Source organism: Malaclemys terrapin, chromosome 10 (assembly GCF_027887155.1).
Source record: "Malaclemys terrapin pileata isolate rMalTer1 chromosome 10, rMalTer1.hap1, whole genome shotgun sequence".
NCBI classification, from domain to species: Eukaryota; Metazoa; Chordata; order Testudines; family Emydidae; genus Malaclemys; species Malaclemys terrapin.
The window spans coordinates 36,595,073-36,610,309 of record NC_071514.1 but is presented as its reverse complement, the minus strand read 5'-3'; the positions used below and the strand labels follow the sequence as shown (position 1 = coordinate 36,610,309).

The following is a 15,237-nucleotide window of genomic DNA, read 5'->3' as shown; positions in this document are numbered from 1 at the left end:
TTGCATGCCTCCATTACACAACCTGCCCTCCTACATCTCTTCATCGGAGTTATGGCAAGAAGGAATTGAGGGGGGCTGGAGCACCTCTGCCCTTTATACCTGCATCCTGTGGTGTGCAGCAGCAGAGGGAGCTGAGCCGCTCAATGGGTACTGCTGAGGAAAAAAGTTTCCAATGGCTGGGCACACCAACATCAAGAGTGGAATGAATATGTACAACACATCTTGAAGAGCCACAGTTATTATGGAACAGGGTAATAGTTTTTTCCATCAAGTGCATTATCACGTATCATGCCTTCATAGCTCAACTACTGATGCTTCACTGGACAAGATGCTAAATGCCCATCAGCATAGCTTCTTTCAGTGCTTGTCTTTGATCAATTAATAAATCAGGATCCATCTTTTTACCTTACTGGACTCTGTAATAAAGATTCAGAGTAGCACGTGGGTAAAAAGGCAGCAGGATTTCTACAATAGTCTAGCCTGTTATGATGGAAGGACACAGTAGGGCTTTGGAAATCCTGCACAGGGAACGGCTTTGTTTATTTACTCTTAACTATGACATAGGACTAATTGTCTCTAATAAAGAAGAAGCTGCCCCTGTAACACCTTTGGCAGTTAATGGTGGGTGGTCTAGAACCCTTATTATCACCATCAGATTTTATAGACCATCACTGCTGTCCTATAAATGGTTTAAAAGGGGACCCTCATTAATGTTAATGTGACTCACAGAGTGAAATTCCCACATACTGTTTTAAAATTTTAGGTAATACTTGGGCATTATTATTCTATATATAAAATGCCCTATAATGTCATTGTGGTCATTGAAGTATGGAGATCAGTAGTCATTAGCTACATAAGAGATTAGAATCCTCTACCTCGATTCCTAAATGGCAGCACGCAGTGAAAGTTTGAATAGAAACTTCCAGATGGAAGATGAGACCCTATGAGGGCTTTGTTCACAGCAGCAATCTTTTTTTAACTGCAAGTAGTACAGTGGATGCCTGTAAATATACTTTGTTCATTAAACTGCCTACAGACAGGAAAACTTAATGTGTCTCTGCTGATTTCACTGCATTTTCCTTTTTCTGACAAAATATTTGTCAGTACTGAGGTACTCCGACCTGCCCTATCTAAAACTTGAGCACTTGTCCAGATTCATGAAGCTGTGTCTTAAAGCGGGGAGGGGGGTCTGAAGAGCAATTAGACACTCCTCTGAATGCCAAATTTTTGCTGGTTTCAATTCAGACCTTCTCTTAAGTGCAACTGCTTTATGAATTCAGATGTGACTGATTTGTCTTCAGACTCTCATCTTTGAGTGCTGTGGGGAGGCAGTCTGGCTTTTCATTTCCTTTTGTCAATTTACACAGCCAGTATATATTGTACAAATCTTAGTATTTGAATATAGTCAGCAGTTTAATCAGCTTTAAATAGCCCAGCTGCCTCTTTCAGTTTTCACATTATTTTGTTTGTAAACAAAGACCAGACAACACATCTCTAATCAGATCTGAGTTCTCCCCCTGCTTTTTGTACATGTCATAGATACATACATACATTTTCTCCTTATAGAACAAGGACCTTATGAGAATTTTTCCTGATGTTTTCTCCCAATAGTGCCACTTAGTCTCAAAAGTGTCATTACATTTTGAAGTTTCATTAAAAGTGATTGGTTGTCATCGTTAACAAAATATTAAGGGGAAATCTTTTTTCTGTTGGTCATTCATCATTTTGCCATTGATTACAATGGTTACAGGATTTAGTCTTAATAGTATATCTCCTTGCTACAACAGTAGCCTACAGTGTTGCTGTACAGGAGACAGGGCCGGCTCCAGGGTTTTGGCCGCCCCAGCAGCCCAAAAAAAAAAAAAAAAAAAGCCGCGATCGCGATCCGCCGAATTGCCGCCGCAGAAGGTCCTTCGCTCCGAGCAGGAGTGAGGGACCGTCCACCGAATTGCCGCCGGATAGCTGGACCTGCCGCCCCTCTCCGGAGTGGCCACCCCAAGTACCTGCTTGCCAAGCTGGTGCCTGAAGCCGGCCCTGACAGGAGAGTATGTAATATTTCATTCTAAATAACAACGGTGGCCTGAAACAATACCTCAGATCTAAAAAACTCTTGAACTTCGAAGTTTGGATCTATACAGTACTCTGTGTGTGTGTGTGTGTGTGTGTGTGTGTGTGTGCGCGTGTGTGTATATATATATATATATATATATAATAATATAGTCTTTTGTCTGGTGAAAACAATTTCCCTGGAACCTAACCCCCTCATTTACATTAATTCTTATGGGGAAATGGGATTCGCTTAACATCGTTTCGCTTAAAGTCGCATTTTTCAGGAACATAACTACATCGTTAAATGAGGAGTTACTGTATTTGGATCCAGATTTCCCCAGTGGCCGTGATCTCCCCTCCCTACCCTACCCCCCTTACAATAAAACAAAACAAAAAACAGATCCAAACACTCCAAACATTTATGTACACCTACACACCAAATTTGGGGAGAGATTGGAGCTGGATTGGAACTTTACACCTAAGGACCAACTCTAATTTTAAAGCCCATATATTCAGAGATTAATAAATTCATGTAAATTATGTTGCTAGGTCTGCTGCTATTCTAAGCTTGTTAGTAATTAAAAAAAAAATTGAGAGGTGTGGCACACTGACATCTTCCATTGGAGTAGTAGATGCCCATAAAAACTTCTGAATCAAAATTTCAAAAATAGTTTGGCAGTTTAAAAAAAGGGGGGGGGGGGCAGATGCAGGGAGGGAGAGGGAAAAGAGCTGCCTAGCAGTGTAATATGAGGTATTGGAGTTCAGGAGGTAGTCTCGATCCCTTGCTTCTTGGCTCTTACGGGATGGGGATTAAAATAAACCCTTGTATTGCTATTTAGAAATCCTTCTGTGCCATCAAATAGAGACGCATAGATGGGTTCAAAAGTAATGCATCCCAGCTCACCTTTGTTTGAAGTAGCATCAGTGTGAGCTAGTTAGGAGGCATTAAGGATCGTTCCAAGACTCTTTGGGTGAAATAAAATGTGGTACAGTAGTTATTTACAGATCCTATTTTCTACTTTTCTTACAAAAAATAAGTTTGACTTTTAAAATGAAACTATTTTGGGGTGAGTAGTTTATAATTTGGGCTAGGTCATTTTGGTATTAAAAAAACCCCAAATTATTATTATTTGAAAAATGGCTGCTGCATGAGCACAGTAATTATTTCCTAGAATTTAATACTCCTATCTAAATTAACATCATAAGAGGTTCAATAATTAAGATTAATGAGACACCTATCATATGAAAAATGGTAATGTGGAGATCTGGAGATATCTATATATTTAACTGTAACTCTTTGAGTGAGGTAAATGGATTATGAACTCTGTGTTACCAAACACACACATACAAACCATCCTGTACCAAAACCACCCTTCATTCTATTGCTCTTCTGAAAGTCACAGATGGAGGAAAATACAGTGCCACTTGGGTTGAATACATAGAAACACCATTTCCTTGTGAAGCAGCTCAGATGACTTGGAGTGATGTATAATTTTGGTCTGCATAGATCATCTTGAGCCTTAATCTATACATAATCTACTGTAAATGTCAGGATATAAATTCACAGAGTTGCTCTCCCTTGATTATGATTATTTATTATACACTTTTTTCCTAGCACAAGAGAATATTCTTTATTGGTGTTAAAGGCAATAAATAAATAAATAAAATTCATACCCACCCACGCCTGGTAACACTGGTTTCACAGTACAACTTGTCAGACTAGTGGTAAATTTCATTGGCTTGGTGGAGTTAATGAATTTACTTCTCCCAACTCACTCTGAAAACAGTATATCCTTTCTTCCAATTGTTTAATGACAAACAGTCACTGAACAGGACTAACAAGTTGCTATTTTTAGAATGGGTAAAGTCAGATGTTCGTCTATCATCATGAGAGCAGAAACACAAACCAGGTTACAAATATCAAAGCATGGAATGGAAATATAAAATGAAGGGAGATGCCTTGCATAGAACTCAATATGGAAACTGAAGATGACTTTTGGATAGAAAAGGGACACACCACTTTATTTTTTCTAATCTCTCTGGTTTTACATTAAATTCAGGGGGCTGGATGGCTTGATGGATTAGAAATGAGGTATGCAGCCTTGCACCTCACCAGGTTGCCAGTTCTAATTCAGCAGTGACGAAAAGTTGGTCTGACAACATTTTGATGGCCTATGCAAAATGAGCTGCGGATCTTTAGTCCATTTCTTATAGATAAGTGTCCCACGTCATAGAGAAACATCACCCCAACTGGAATGAATTGCCACCCTTGCTGCCCATCCCAAGGAAGAGGCCAAAGACTTAACTGGTATGGAAACTGAACTACCCTCACACACCTTCAAAATGTTTTTCCAGATGAAGTTTGAGGCACATTAGTGGTATGGTGTGCAGCAAGCCACCCCTTTTGCTGCCTATTCTGTACCAATTCTTTAATGAAGCAGGGGACTTAAGCATCCAAGACTGTCAGCTGACACATTTCACTTCATGCATGTTTGCAGGATCAGGGCCACATAGTCGCTATCACTTTCTGTATTTTTAAAAGACTTTGGGGGATAGTCCATTGGTGAGGTTAGGATTAGCTCACCTTTCTCCAACCATTTAAAAATGCATTCTGAGTGTAAATTACAAAGAGCCAGTGCTCAGATATAGTAACAATCAGCATTCACTCCTGAAAGTGGTGCATTTTCCTTCTTAAATAAAATTGACTAGAAAATGCATTTTGTAAATTTGCTTTGCCTGTACACGACAGTGATAAACAGGCAATTTAAACTCCAGTGTGTCTGTGTTTTGGGAGGCTCAGGTATTTGTGATGTATTGGAACAGTCACAGGATCAGAGGGAGGAGGATTGCATCAAAAATTTAGTCACCTAGCATATCTAATTGCATATGATTATCTGATAGTGCACTTTTCTGATCGGCAAACACAGAGGACTTAATCTACACTATTAGCAACTCTAAATTACTGGAAAACACATAAAAGATGAAAAACATACTTTTTTTTTAATTAAGGGCCAGTCTGACTCGTCTTGCACAATATCTGAAGGAAAGCTAGTCAGAGCCCTGGACTCTTGGAGTGTAATTATTATGCATGGCTATTGAACTAGTCTTCTTAAAGTTCATATGGAGAGGCAAGTTCAGCACTTTCCCTCTGTACTAGCCATCAGAACTAGACTGGCACAGGAAGCTGCACATACTGTATCCTGTAAAAGGCATAACAGCCACTGCTCTGGCCTGCACTCCCAGAGCCTTTGTGTCTGTCTCTAATATCTCCTACCATAGTGATTGACCTCTACTGTGGAAAGTGGATGTAGAGACACAATGTAGGCCTAAGTGTTCAACGATTTATCTGTTAAACAAGTAGAATATCAGTGAGTCTCTACAGAGAGAATATAATTGTTGGGGGATCCATTGCCTTCATTACAGGCATTTATAACTTCCCAAAATGTTCAGAGCCACCACCAACTTAAAAAAAATCCTGATGATAATGGCACAGACCTCAAAGATGCTTGTTTTGATAGTGTGATAGCATTACAGAGCTGCTGCTGAAAGTGCATGAAGGGACCACAATCTAACATGAAGCTGTTTGAAATGGATTTTCTAATGACACCCCAGTTTTCTTTCCTAATGTAAAGAGCATTGCTATAGCTCAAGCACTAAACTCACATACTCAGCACACACTATCAATCTAAGGATCCACTTTTTCCATTTATTTATCATTTTCAATCACAATCATCAGTAAAATCATAGTGATTAACAAATAGTAAAGACAAAATTCCAAAGAAATAATGATTTCCTCTCCCCCAGAATTACAGTTTGTCAAGTATAAGTCCTTAAATGATTTTGGATTCTATATTAGAAAAAACAGACAGCTACCAAGTATTCCCAAAAATTGTAAGAAACTGCAAGAAATACATGATGCCATACATTCATATTAATTAATATACAGAAAAATGCTACAACATATCAAAACATTTTACTGAAAATCAGAAAGAATACTGTGCCATAATTGTCCTCTGGCCCATCTATATCCTAATCACTCTGGTCTTCCTTCACATTGTTTAGATATGAGTTAAGCCAAGCTTTAGCTTCATCAAAATCCAAAAAGCAACCTCTTCCTGTCTTCCCTCAACCTGAGCTTTGCACATAGAAAGTACTGCTGTAGTTATACCAGCTGATCACTTAGGTCCCAATCCTGCAAAGAATTAAGTATGTGAGCATAAAGACTGTCTGCTTTGGCCAATGTACATGGCAGTTACTTTCTCTGTTGGGCCTGTCCTGTAGTAGGTGACTTCTGGGTACTCTTCTGGCTCTGTCAATCTGTTTCTTCACTTCAGCAGGTGGGTATTGTAGTTGTAAGAATGCTTGATAGAGATCTTGTAGGTGTTTGTCTCTGTCTGAGGAGTTGGAGCAAATGTGGTTGTATCTTAGAGCTTGGCTGTAAACAATGGATCATGTGGTGTGGTCTGGATGAAAGCTGGAGGCATGTAGGTAAGTATAGCGGTCAGTAGGTTTACGCAAAAGAATAAATTGACAAAAATCAGATGTCAAGAATTATAACATTCAAAAACCAGTTGGAGAACACTTCAACCTCCCTGGTCACTCAATTACAGACCTCAAAGTCGTAATACCGCAACAAAAAAACTTCAAAAACAGACTCCAACAAGAAACTGCAGAATTGGAATTAATTTGCAAACTGGACACCATTAAATTAGGCTTGAATAAAGACTGGGAGTGGATGGGTCATTACACAAAGTAAAAACTATTTCCCCATGCTAATTTTTCCCCTACTGTTACTCACACCTTCTTGTCAACTGTTGGAAATGGGCCATCCTGATTATCACGACAGAAGTTTTTTTTCTCCTGCTGATAATAGCCCACCTTAATTGATTACTCTCGTTACAGTTGATATGGCAACACCCATTTTTTCATGTTCTCTGAGTATATATATCTTCCTACTGTATTTTCCATTGCATGTATCCGATGAAGCGGGTTTTAGCCCACTAAAGCTTATGCTCAAATAAATTTGTTAGTCTTTAAGGTGCCACAAGTACTCCTCATTCTTTTTGAAAAAATTGGCTTTGTTTAGTCTGGAAAAGAGAAGACTGAGAAGGAACATGAGAACAGTTTTCAAGTATGTAAAAGGTTGTTACAAGGAGGAGGAAGAAAAATTGTTTTTCTTAAACTCTGAGGATAGGACATGAAGCAATGGGCTTAAATTGCAGCAAGGGGAGTTTAGGTTGGATATTAGGAAAAACTTCCTGTCAGGGTGGAATAAATTGCCTAAGGAAGTTGTGGAGTCTCCATCATTGGAAATTTTTAAAAGCAGGTTAGACAAACACCAGTCAGAAATCGTCTAGATAATACTAGTCTTGCCACGAGTGCAGGGGACTGGACTAGATGACCTCTCGAGGTCCCTTCCAGTTCTATGATTCTATAAGAAATATATAAAATAAAATCTCCAGTGGGCTGTGTCATCACTTAATACCTCATGATATATTTCAAAAATTAATAAGTAGAAGTCCAGAGTCCTTAGCTTCCACTCCAAAAAGCAATCAATGTAAGACAAATAAAAACATATATGAGTTTCAAAGTATGCTCCCAAAGGGCAGAGGGGAGGGTTTTTAAGCCCTCACTCTCCCTAATTTCCAGTATTTGGGGTGGGGTTGGCAGCAGGCAGCCCTGTGCACATTTAAAAAGAAAAAAACGTTTACAAATGAAAAGTTATAATAATTGACTTTGGTTTTGTGCTCTTTTCTGCCAACAGATTTGTAAGAGCAAAGCTAAAGAATCCCAACAGTATTACCACAGCTTGGCTATCAGACAGAGTCTGGCTATTAACTTTAACATCCAACAGGACTGTGGCCATTTCTTAGCTGATGTACCTGTTCGCCTCCTTCCATGGGAGGATCCCAATGCACCTGAGGTGGAGGAGGAAGATGAACAGGAAGAAGAGGTAGAAGATGAGGAAAAGAACAAAGAAACCCCTTCCTGTTTGGAGGCTTCACAGAAAGACAACTCAGGCAGTGAGCGGACCAACAGCAAGCAGCGCAGCCGTGTTGTGGTCATCACACGGGAGGTACCATTCCTAACGGTGGCTGACTTTGTGCGAGAGTCCACAGCCCGCCATGCAAATAACCCAGACTTCTATGAAAGACAGGTGTGTCTACTGCTCTTACAGCTGTGTTCAGGCCTGGAGCACCTGAAACCCTATCACATCACACACTGTGATCTGCGCTTGGAGAATCTGCTGCTGGTTCACTACAGACCAAGGGGAGGCCTTCTGAACTATGAGCCTGTGGAGCCCAATCCCAACGCAGCTTGCCCAGCCAGGCTAATTGTGAGCAATTTCTCACAGGCCAAGCAAAAGAGACATATGGTAGATCCAGAGGTGCTACGGGACCAATCCCGCCTGGCCCCGGAGATCATCACTGCCACACAGTACAAAAAGTGTGATGAGTTCCAAACTGGCATTCTCATCTATGAAATGCTGCACTTACCCAACCCCTTTGATGAGAATCCAGAGCTGAAGGAGAAGGAATATACCCGTGCTGACCTCCCCAGGATCCCCTCCCGTTCCCTCTATTCCTATGGGCTCCAGCAACTCGCCAGCTGCCTACTGAATCCCAATCCTTCAGAGAGAATCCTTATTTCTGAGGCCAAGGGAATCCTTCAGTGTTTGTTATGGGGTCCACGTGAGGATTTGTTCCACACTCTGAGCTCATGTTCCAGCCCAGTACGGAAGGATGCTGTGCTGCAGAACTGGCTGGACATCAAACGGACGCTGCTGATGATCAAGTTTGCAGAGAAGTCCTTGGACAGGGAGTGTGGAGTCAGCCTTGAAGACTGGCTTTGTTCTCAATATCTGGCATTTGCCACTACAGACTCACTCAGTCGCATTGTGAAAATCATGCAGCAACACTAGTTTGTACAAGCTGTTGCTTTTCCTCAACCCCGTACTCCTTGCTCTATTCTGCTCCCACCCTCTTTATTCTAGGGTTCACACTTTGCACAACTTCTGAAAAAAATAGCCTAGATCTCAAAGCTAGCAATCCTGAGCAAATGGGTTCTAATTGGAAATACTGTCTCCTATTGAAGATACGATGGAGACTTTATTCAATTCCTAGGCCTTCCATATTTAATCATATGTACAATGGTTGCAATTGGATTATATACCTCCTAGGTTGGATTAATTTTTTAACAGATTGAAAAAGGAGAGAGAAAAATCTTAAGGAGACAACTATTTTTATATTACTATAGAGAATGAATTCCCCATCTCCTCTGGATGGATCCTACCATTTCTAGTGGTAGCTTCTGCAGAAAAAGCAGTGACCATTTATGACCATCAACAGATTAATTCATCATAAATGTGAATCAAATGATCCACCAAAGTTAAGAGCCTCTGACCACAAAAATATTGCCTCTGCTCCATCCCCCGTGAAAGGTTCTGCCTCTCAGTCTAGGATGAAGCTCATCCACATAGTCTTCTCATTCAGGTAGATTTTTTTTTCTCCTACTCTTAAATTCTTTATTTTCCTCCCAACTGAGGTAGTCCTCTGATCCCAGCAAGTAATCAATAGGCAGCAATCATCAGTGTCCAATATGGTTGCCTTCTCTGACTTGCTAGCTGTCCATATCCCTTCTGATCACGGGTCCTGGATTCCAAGGATCCTGCCTTAATCAGCCCATGATCATCAACCTGTAGTATCTCCACTGAAAAGCAAACGGAACATGCATGTTTCTCTTCCCACCAGTATATAGGATCGGAAAGTCATGTATTGTAGATATAACAGTGTTAAACAAAAGCAACATAACATACCAAGAACAACTGAAACATCCCTCCCACCCTAAAAGGCACTAAACCCTGGGCTTAAAATGAACTGAAATTACATAACCAATCCTCCTTCAGTTGCTGCTATGCATCAGGTATCAAAATAGCAGCCTCCTTCTTTGTGTTTTATTTTGGTTTGCTAGCCACTTGTGGCATATTGCAAAGCAGGACTGAATTGGCAGTGCTGGTGTGTTGGCAGGAGATAGCTACACAGACAAGCACTAAACAATTCTAACAGGCCACATGGAGATGGTTTTACTTCAAATGCATTTCTCTGGGGGGAAAACAAAGGGGAAAACACTACTATTTAATTACTGAGAGACCTGTAAAGTTTGGCAGCTGTAACTAACAGTGACCTGATCTATTTTCCCCACAGCAGTATTTGGCTACAAATTTTCTATCAGTAACTAATGTTTACTAGTATACTAGCTGCTTCAGACAACACCCTAAAAATCCCTAAAAATGGAATGGCTGTCGACATAACTCAGAGATCATTGCAGATATAGATTTAGAGTAAGGGGGCACTAGTGGATATTAAGGAGACAGGTTAAAAAAAAAAATCCAATCTGAAGGAATTTTTCACCTTTAGAGGCAGCTGCTGGTTTTTTCTTTCCTGAGATAGCGACCTTTCCTATGGAACGCCTACAATCATACAGATGCTCTCTTTGCTCAGTATTGCTAGGTTCTCAATTGTCTCAAATATATCTGAAGAACACAAGGGGGGGCAAACGAAAGGTGTTATTTAATATTCTGAGATGGGTGATGGAAAGCATATAGCCCAAGTTTTGAGCCTGTGCTTCTCTCCTATGGATATATGTGCAATTCTTGTATGTATTTTTTTAAATCTGTATATTACAGTGTTTACGTTACTTACCAGACTTTACCTGATGCTAGATCTGCAAACCCTTCCTTTACTTTCCTGGCACATAAATGCGCAGAGTTATATGTGTTGTTTATATGGATTGATATTTCATTTTTCATTGTTCGTTAAATCTGTGAGAAACCAGTTTACTTCAGTCTTGAAAACAAATAGCCACTTTTTATAGCATATGCATGCTTGGACCAGATGCATGGAAACTGAACAAACAGTCCTGCAGGCATGAGGTCAGTGAAACTAGCTCCATGTACACACCGCATATTTGAAGGGGGTGAAATTTGGCATCTGTCCGAGCCAAACTTTGTGGAATGTGGAAGCCTACATTGATTGTGCAGTAATATATAGAATATTTTTGTGGACTTTTTAAACGTTTTTAAACTTTCTGATGAAATATCCTTTTGTCTGATTCATCTGTATCAGAGAGGGATCAGGAAGGATAAGGATCATGTATTTTAATGTGATATATATCACTTAAAAATATCGCAAAGAGTTAATGCAAAAAGAGTGCAGCGCACTTAAGCACAAATGCAGTGCATTGAGTTGATGACTTCCACCACTTTGGGAAAGAGGCTTTCTACATAATGCTGAACAAACTTGTGGTAGAAGCCTTTACAAAGAATTGCACAATCATTAAATGCAGCCCTGTTTCATGTGGGCACAGAATCGTGTAATGCCTTATGGCTTATATACACTGAGCATGAGTTGACAGCTCACTTAAATGCTACCTGCAAACTACCAGACAGTCACCAACCCTTTAAGCTAAGCACAGGACATTGCTTCTTCTTGTTCCCCTGGTCTGGTTTAGTGTTGGTTTTTGTTTTGTTTTTAGGTGGCACCTATCTGCACATAACTTCTCACCTAACAAATATATGCTGTATGAGCAGCACATGGACCACTGGCCATTGCAGTAGGCACATTCCTTTAGGCTGCCTGGTTTGGTTGGGTTTTCTTTTCTTTTTTTTGTGTATGTGGACACATGTTCTCAGTGTCACTTTCATGTCAACACGCACATGCAAAGTTGAATATTGAATGTTTTACAACCTTATGTATTTAACACAGCTGGTCCAAAGCCTTTATATGTCTTTGTTCTTTAAATATCTAATTTCAGTTCATATTGTTTGTGATTAAATTTAAACCAGTACTCATTTTAGTTCTGCAGTATAATCAAGCATGGATGAATGTTCACTACCGCTCTCTTTATTGTGCAGCACTGGGTAACCTTTAGCAATTTGTAAAATCAATGTGATTTTTTTTTTCTTTTTAAGAACAAAAGAATGGTCAAGGAGGACAAACACAAACTGGCAAGAGCTTCCATTCCTTGGTGATTCTGGGGCTGCTTTTGCAGACATCCTTGAGGATCATAACTCTGTTTATGGGGGTCCTCCGTGCTGATTAAGAACCACACCGCACAAATATCTGAGAATGTATGCATGAAATTGACTGTAAACAAACAAAAGCAAAAAGCGGGGGGGGGAGGGGTGCTACAGCTTAATTTCTAAACAAATGAGAAAAAAAACTGTTTCCTTGTCAATGGGATTCTTTATGTATCAGGAATGGGACCCCTGCCTATGTACTTGCATGTGGACATATACATGCACAGAGTTTGGATTTTTAAGTAGTGTAGCACTTTTAGTTGAGCTCAAGAAATGAGACGAGCTGCAATTCTAAGATAACAGTATTGATTGTAAATATATATTTTTCTATTACTAAAAGCTGCCATTTCACTATTTTTTAAATATAAATTATACAGATTTTCAAGTTCAAAATAAGATCTGGAAAATCATGTAATTGTTTGATGAAGCATTAGAATTAGTGGTTCCTGAAGCTTTTAGAGCCACTAAAAATCTTTTTAACATTTTGGATGGAACAACCTAGATCAGCAATTGAATGCACAATGTATAGTGCCTTGTCAAAGAATTAGAATAGTAATGGAGAGAATCAGTCAGAATCTCTCTCCACCTGCTAACAGCCCTATAAATAATACTACCTACATAGGGTATGCATACACACCAGCTGGATACCACACAGGGTATGTATACACACTGTGATTCCCAATGTGGGTAGACAGATACGTGCTAGCTCTGCTCAAGCTAGTGCCTAAAAACAGCCGCTTGGCCACGATGCCTCAGGCTAGCCACCTAAGTATCATCCCGTCTGATCCCCCTCCCGCCCCCAATACATACTCAGGCAACTAACCCAAGCCACCATCCTTGCTGCTGTGGCTACACTGCTACTTTTAGGCACTAGCTTGAGCCTTACACCTTCCAACTGCTGCGTAGACATACCCATAAATATAAAAAGATGACTACAAAATAAAATGCTGCACTTCATATGATGCTGAGTTAATCAATTTAATGAAAGGAACATTTTCTGGAAGGTCAGTTACATGAACAAGTTCCTTTGAAGTTGCTCATAGTACCAAAATAAACCCCAAATGACAGCAGGCCTCTGGATTTTTCACATTTGAAATTGAGACTCAGCACTGGATGAGAAACAGATGAGATGTCACTTGGTCTAGACATAATACACTAAAATTCAAGAGTCCTATTGCTTTGACAATCTATTACAGACACTCCAACTCCAGAAGATGAAGAGACTGAATAGCTTGGGAAGAAGAGAATGTGTGTAAGATGTGCAGCTCCTCATATTATATATAGGGGATATGCTGCACACAGGGCCGGCTCTAGGATTTTTGCCGCCTCTAGGATTTTTGCCCCCCCCCCCCCATTTTTTTCTTACCCCACCCCCGGCCCCACCTCAACTCCGCCCCTTCCCCAAATCCCCAGCCCTGCCTCCTCCCCCCAGGCTCTCAAGCCTGGGAGGGAGGGGGAGCAGCGGCACGCAAATCAGCTGTTTCGCGCGCCGCGGCTGCTTGGGATCTCCCCCTCCCTCCCAGGCTCTGAAGCCTGGGAGGGAGGGAGAGCAGCGGTGCGCGAGCGGCAGCAGCAGCGGAGGTGAGCTAGGGCAGCCGGGGCACATTTTTAGGGGCGGCATTCTGGCGCCGGCCATGCTTGTTTTGCTGGTGCCTAGAGCCAGCCCTGGCTGCACATACATCTATGTGCTGTGGAGGCATTGATGCAAACCACTGTTAGTTTAGGAGTTTTGGAAAACAAGAATCTGTTTATAGAATGTGGATTTCTTGTGTGTTTCCTAAAAAATGGATAAGTAAACCCAGTTTATCTTCCAAGCCTCAGATCTGGTCCAGTGAATATATATGGTTCAGGTGAACATCTAGACAGAATTTAGATGCCACAGCCACTACAAAAGCTCATATGGAAATCTCCAGAAATGAGAGAATGCAGAATTTTTTCTAAGGGCTCTGGAATGTCAGAAAATAGAAGGCTTCTTGTTAAAATTCAGATGTCAAATGAAGACTAAGAAGTCGGTACTGAAGTAAGAAATCTCAGCTTATTGGAATACTATGGGGCTGGAAATCCCAATCTGCAATCCAGTGTGTACATAGTATTTACAGAAGGTCTGACATTATCCTACCATCTTTCAAGCTCCAACATCCACTCCAGATTTTCTTTAGGGATCTGCCAACAGCACCACAGGATCTGCATGCATCATCTGGACATTGTAGAGCAGGGGGATTCTGATAGGTTAGAGGGAAGAATATATACTTTAAATAAATCTAGTGCATGTTGGCAATCAAACACTGGGGAGGTTACCCAGATGCTTCCTACTCCAGCTCCCTAGCTTTTGTCTGAAAAACTTGTCAGTTGTTGCTGAAATAGAAATATCTCAAGGGCATTACCCCATTCAGAAGCCTTACCTAAATGAGTATATGTTAACATTTTTTCCTGTTTTCAACTAGGGACCTAGTCCTTCTCTTCCTGAAGCCAATGAGAGAGTGTTTTGCCTTTGGGAGCAGTTATAGGCAGCAGTATCAAACCCTTCAGCACACTTCCCCTCCCCTCCTCCCCCCCCCCGTATCCCTCCCCACACACACACAACTTGATACAGATTGAACATTGTTTCCTGGCAGGTGTAGTTAATGGGTACTCCCCACATCACTGGGTCGTCATGTTTACACTGATTTAATGGAAGTGATGCTGCTGCAATTCCTGAAATCCCAGAGTACACTCACAGCCGTTCCGTCAAATGCTGTCTATTTAAAGAGGAGCTTGCTGTGTAGTGCAGCCCAGATACATTGCTCTGAGTGGAACAGAATCTGTGGACTGCAGTGTGGACGCTGGAGGCCCAGGTGCAGAAATTCTAAACCTATTGTCAATATTCAGTGTAGATGCTCAATCCCTGGACTTGCAAACCCAGGGTCTCAGTTCCTGAATCCCACTAACCCTGGCCTTACATTGCAGTGTAGACATACCCTGTGATCTGCTGCACCAAATCACTCCCTTAGATTAAACCAAAAGAGGCTTTTATATTGAGATGATTTAAATATATAGTAGATAATACCAAAGAAATGTAGAGCAGAACTTTAAATGCTTCAGTAATCATACTGTTCCCAAAACTCAGTTCA

The 15,237-nt window shown here is 40.8% G+C and overlaps 1 protein-coding gene across 5 annotated transcripts in view; it reads left to right on the top strand.

Moving 5' to 3' along the window:
- Nucleotides 1–11,904, top strand: part of PEAK1 (pseudopodium enriched atypical kinase 1) — a 216,450-nt gene extending 204,546 nt beyond the window's left edge. For all 5 annotated transcript variants that reach the window (XM_054041613.1, XM_054041611.1, XM_054041614.1 and 2 more), the window contains one exon: nt 7,814–11,904. In XM_054041613.1, coding sequence (XP_053897588.1) covers nt 7,814–8,971 — 1,158 coding nt within the window. In that variant the 3' untranslated portion in view covers nt 8,972–11,904. The remainder of the gene's footprint in view (nt 1–7,813) is intronic.
- Nucleotides 11,905–15,237: the final 3,333 nt, after the last annotated feature.